The 4,402-nt window shown below is 47.7% G+C and overlaps 1 protein-coding gene across 1 annotated transcript in view; it reads right to left on the reverse strand.

Annotated features, from left to right (window-relative positions):
- Positions 1 to 857: 857 nt before the first annotated feature.
- LOC143285859 (transcriptional regulator ERG homolog) overlaps positions 858 to 4,402 on the reverse strand; it is a 55,599-nt gene continuing 52,054 nt past the window's right edge. The window contains exon 5 of the mRNA XM_076593294.1: positions 858 to 1,693. Coding sequence (XP_076449409.1) covers positions 1,095 to 1,693 — 599 coding nt within the window. The 3' untranslated portion in view covers positions 858 to 1,094. The remainder of the gene's footprint in view (positions 1,694 to 4,402) is intronic.

Raw genomic sequence — 4,402 nt, forward strand, 5'->3', positions numbered from 1 at the left:
AAAAAAAAAAAACCCAAACCCAAAGTCTCCAATTTCGGTCGCCATATATCTGGCTCTTTCTTAGTTTTGGTGTCTTGGTTTCTGCGACTTTCAGATCTTTCTTCCTCCCTTTTCATTCTTTCTCGGTGTTTTCTTCATCTGAAGAAGACATACATCTATGTACACAGTCCAGTCCGTTGTGCACCGAGTCAACAATGTAAAGGGGGGGGTGGAGAAGAAATCTTGTTGTCCAGCAGCGTACTGACGGCGTCACGACCAACATCAACAAGAACCACAACCACAATGGTCATTGTTTCGCCTCCCGGCCCCGATACCAAGGCTTTCCTTGGAGGGTGGAGACGTGAGTGGAGATGGAGGAGAGGGGTGGAGGTGACAGAAGATGGGGAAAGGAAGACGTAACAGCTTCCATTCTACGAAGATGTAACAGCATTTTGAAAGGAAATTAAAAAAAATAAAAAAATTAAAATCCATCACCTCACTCCTCAGCTGTCCATGTAAGTGTTGTTTTCTCTCCAAGACTGTCTGTTCGTGACCGTTCTAGCTTTCACGCTGCCTTGTCTGTCTCTCTCCACCTCCCCATCCCCTCCTCCCCACCCTCCCTCCACCTCCCCACCCCCTTCCCCTCATTCCTTTCTCCCGCGATACTGACGTCACTACTAAACTGACCCGTCAACGAAGAATGACGTCACAACCTGGATCATCGTTTGAAGAAGAAAGAAGCGGTGATTTGCAGAGGTGGTTGGTGGGTTGGTGGAGGGGGGGGGTGGAGCGGAAGGAGGGGTGGTAGGGCATAGAGTGGGGGGGGGAGTAAGGTTTTGATGTTTGTGGTGAAGAAGATTTTTGTTGTTGTTGTTGTTGCCAAGGAAGTTTGGGCCAAAAGACCCAACCCTCTTCCCCCACCCCTCCTCGGGTTCCTGTTTGTTTGGGTTGGGTTGATCCCTGACTTAGTTTAGAAAACCACCCAAGCAAAGTGTAGCAAGTCTTTTAATTTGTTTAACTTCATATGATTTCATTTATTTATCTTTACTTCTTTCTCTTTTTTTTCTTTTTCTTTTTTTCTTTTTTTCTTTTTCTTTACCCGGGGTACATATAGATCAGGAGTAGTAAGAGCTGAGGTGGGGCGGCATGTGCGAGGCCGGGTGGGACACCGGGTGGTTGGCCATGCTGGGGTACAGGGGGTTCCCGCCGCCTGTGGTCGGGGGCCAGTAGCCGGAAGGGGTCCCGAACAACCCTGACGGCGAGTTGGAGATCGGGGAGTGAGTGTTCATGAAGTTGAACTTGGGGCTGTGCGCCGGGTGGTGGTGGGCCGGGTGGTGGTGGTGGTGGTGGTGGTGCGCGGGGTGGTGCGGGTGGTACGGGGACATGAAGATGTCCTGCTGGTACTTGTAGGCCGTCGGGTCCGTCGTGGACGGCTGCATGGCCTGGGCCAGCCCCGCGAAGTCGAACTTGTAGGCGTAGCGCTTCCCGTGGACTTTGGTCATGATGTTCTTGTCGTAGTAGTAGCGCAGCGCCCGGCTCAGCTTGTCGTAGTTCATGTTGGGCTTGGACTTGCGCTCCCCCCAGCGGCGGGCCACCTCGTCCGGGTCCACCAGCTTGAACTCGCCGTTGGTGCCCTCCCACGTGATGCAGCCCGCGTTGGCCGAGTCCGACAGCAGCTCCAGCAGGAACTGCCACAGCTGGATCTGGCCCGAGCCTGGCAAGGGAATGAGAAAGCAACCGTCAGGCACACGGTCATGGTATGGTATGGTGTGGTATATGGTATGGTGTGGTGTGTGGTGTGGTGTGGTATGGTGTGGTGTTGTATGGTATGGTGTGGTATGGCATGGTATGGTATGGTATGACATGGTACGGTATGGCATGACATAGTATGGCATGGTATGGCATGGTCTGGTATGGCATGGTCTAGTATGTTTGTGTTGTGTGTTGGTGTGCTCTCATCTTTCAAGGGGCTATGACCTATTTTGAATTTTGACATGTACACACACACAGACACACACACAGACAGACACACACACACATATATATATGTGTGTGTGTGTCTGTGTCTGTATATATATATATATCATAAATATATCATAAATCGCATTAAAGCATAACTGGACAAAAAAATATCATCTTGTAAGAGGAATTCCTCCACCTCCACACTGTCTTACATCATAGACACCAGATATGCATGTGTGCCATTAAAAAGGTGTGTGTGTGGAGAGAGAGAGAGAGAGAGAGAGAGAGAGAGAGAATGAGCACAACTAAGTCACGTCATGGACAATCTTTATTTCGTGTGTGTGTATGTATTAGTAGCTGGTCTATGAAAATTTGCTTCTTTTTCTTCTTATTATATATATATATATATATATAAAGCCGGTGGTAAAGAGAGCAAACTAGATTGGTACTTTCCACTGGTTGGATGGATACATGTATGCAGATTGTTTATCACGTGATAATATATTTTTTTTTTTTATGAATGTGCGCATCCAGTGGCATGATGTGACCGGTTTCTGGCACAACGACGACGGTCTATTGTAGTGAAAAAACATAAAAATGACAACAACAATAAGAAGAAGAAGAATGATAACAATACTACTACTACTACTACTACTACTGTTGCTGCTGCTGCTGATTATGATGATGATGGTGAGGATAATATAATAATAATCATCATCATCATCATCATAATCATAATAATCGCATTCTCTGTCTCTCCCCCTCACATACTCTCTCTCCCCACCTCCATCCCTCTCTCCCTCCTTCCATCCATCCACCACCCCCCCCCCCCCCACTCTCCCTCCCATTCCCAACCTCCCACTCCCACCCTCCCTTCTCTCTCTCTCTCTCTTGTTTGCCTGCGCGATCGCAGATTTCAATCGACGGTGGGAGGGGTGGGGAGGGGGGGGGTCAGGGGGGGGGGGGGATGTTAGCACGGATCACGATTTGATCGTGCAGAATGCGGGCGCCCGAGACAGGAAACCCGATGCGTCAAAGTGCACTTTCGTTTCGCACGTGTGGGGCAAAGGTGGGGGGGGGGGGGGTGGAGGTGATGCTCAGTCTCTCAGTACAATGAGAAAATACGATAGCTTGAAAGCGTTATCAGCTTTTGGCGATTGGCTGTTGTTGTTTTTTGTTTTGTTTTGTTTTTGTTTTTTGATGGGTTTTTTTTTGTTGTTGTTTTTGTTTGTTTTTGGTTGTTGGTTTTTTTTTTTTTTGTTGTTGTTTGTTTTTTTTTGGGGGGGTTCGATTCTTGATTTGGAATTTATGATTTGGTCCAATCATTTGATTCTCACCTCACACACTACTAGGCTCTGAGTTTTGTGATGTGTTGTGTGTGTGTGTGTTGTGTGTGTGTTGTGTTGTGGTGTGTGTGTTGTGTGTGTGTTGTGTTGTGTTGTGATGTGTTGTGTGAGTGTGTTGTGTGTGTTGTGTGTGTGTGTTGTGTTGTGTGTGTGTGTGTTTGTGTGTGGTCTGTTTCTTTGCCTCTGTTGTGTCTGTGTGTGTGTGTGTGTGTGTGCGTGCGTGCGTGTGTGCAAGAGAGAGAGAGAGAACAATGAGCCCGTACAATTGTTTTTCGGTCAAACGCAGCCCCCCCACCCCCACCCCCACCCCAATACACACACACACAGACCCCATTTTTGCTTAAAAAAATTTCCCCCTTTTTAATCTTTTTTTTCATATTATTAACCCTCACATTTCACTCAAAGTGTTATAGGAGGTTAAGATTCGTCACGGGTTGATGAACTCGGAAATGACATCCAAATTGGCCCCACCCCAGGTGAGCTCAAACTCTGTGTGTGTGTATGTGTGTGTGTGTGTGTGGCAGGGGTTGGGGGGGGGGGGGGTAGTTGGTTGGGGGATCGGGAGGAAGAGGAGGAGGAGGAATAGCTGGAGCAGAGTTGTTGTCGTCCTGACAGTTCAGAAGTTCCGCACGTGCAAAACGTTCGCAAAGCATTGACAGGTGAAACAATATGCTTTCCTTCCCCCTTTTTTTTTTTTTTTTTTTTTTTTATTGAGCGTTGTCAACTCTCACTCACTAACATCCTGATTACTATGTCATGTTTGTTTGTTTTTTCCCCTGTGTGCAGTTCGCGTCGTCGTGTTTCTGGTTGGAACTTTTGTTGTTGTTGTTGTTGTTGTTGTTGCCCCCCATGGAGTTTGTTTTTCAGTTTTCTGTTTATACCATCGCACCATATATATTATTTTTTTCGGTTATGGTGTGTGTGTGTGTGTGTGTGTGTGTCTGTCTGTGTGTGTGTCTGACGCACAATCTGTCCCCACGCACGCTTTAAACAACAACACCACATCGAGCCCCCCACCCCCCCCCCCCCTTCCACTCCAGCACTTAAATTCTTCCTTCCTCCCCTCCCTTCTTCCATTCAATACTTCCCCGCTCCCTCACACACACACACACACA

Source organism: Babylonia areolata, chromosome 9 (assembly GCF_041734735.1).
Source record: "Babylonia areolata isolate BAREFJ2019XMU chromosome 9, ASM4173473v1, whole genome shotgun sequence".
In the NCBI taxonomy this organism is placed as follows: domain Eukaryota; kingdom Metazoa; phylum Mollusca; class Gastropoda; order Neogastropoda; family Buccinidae; genus Babylonia; species Babylonia areolata.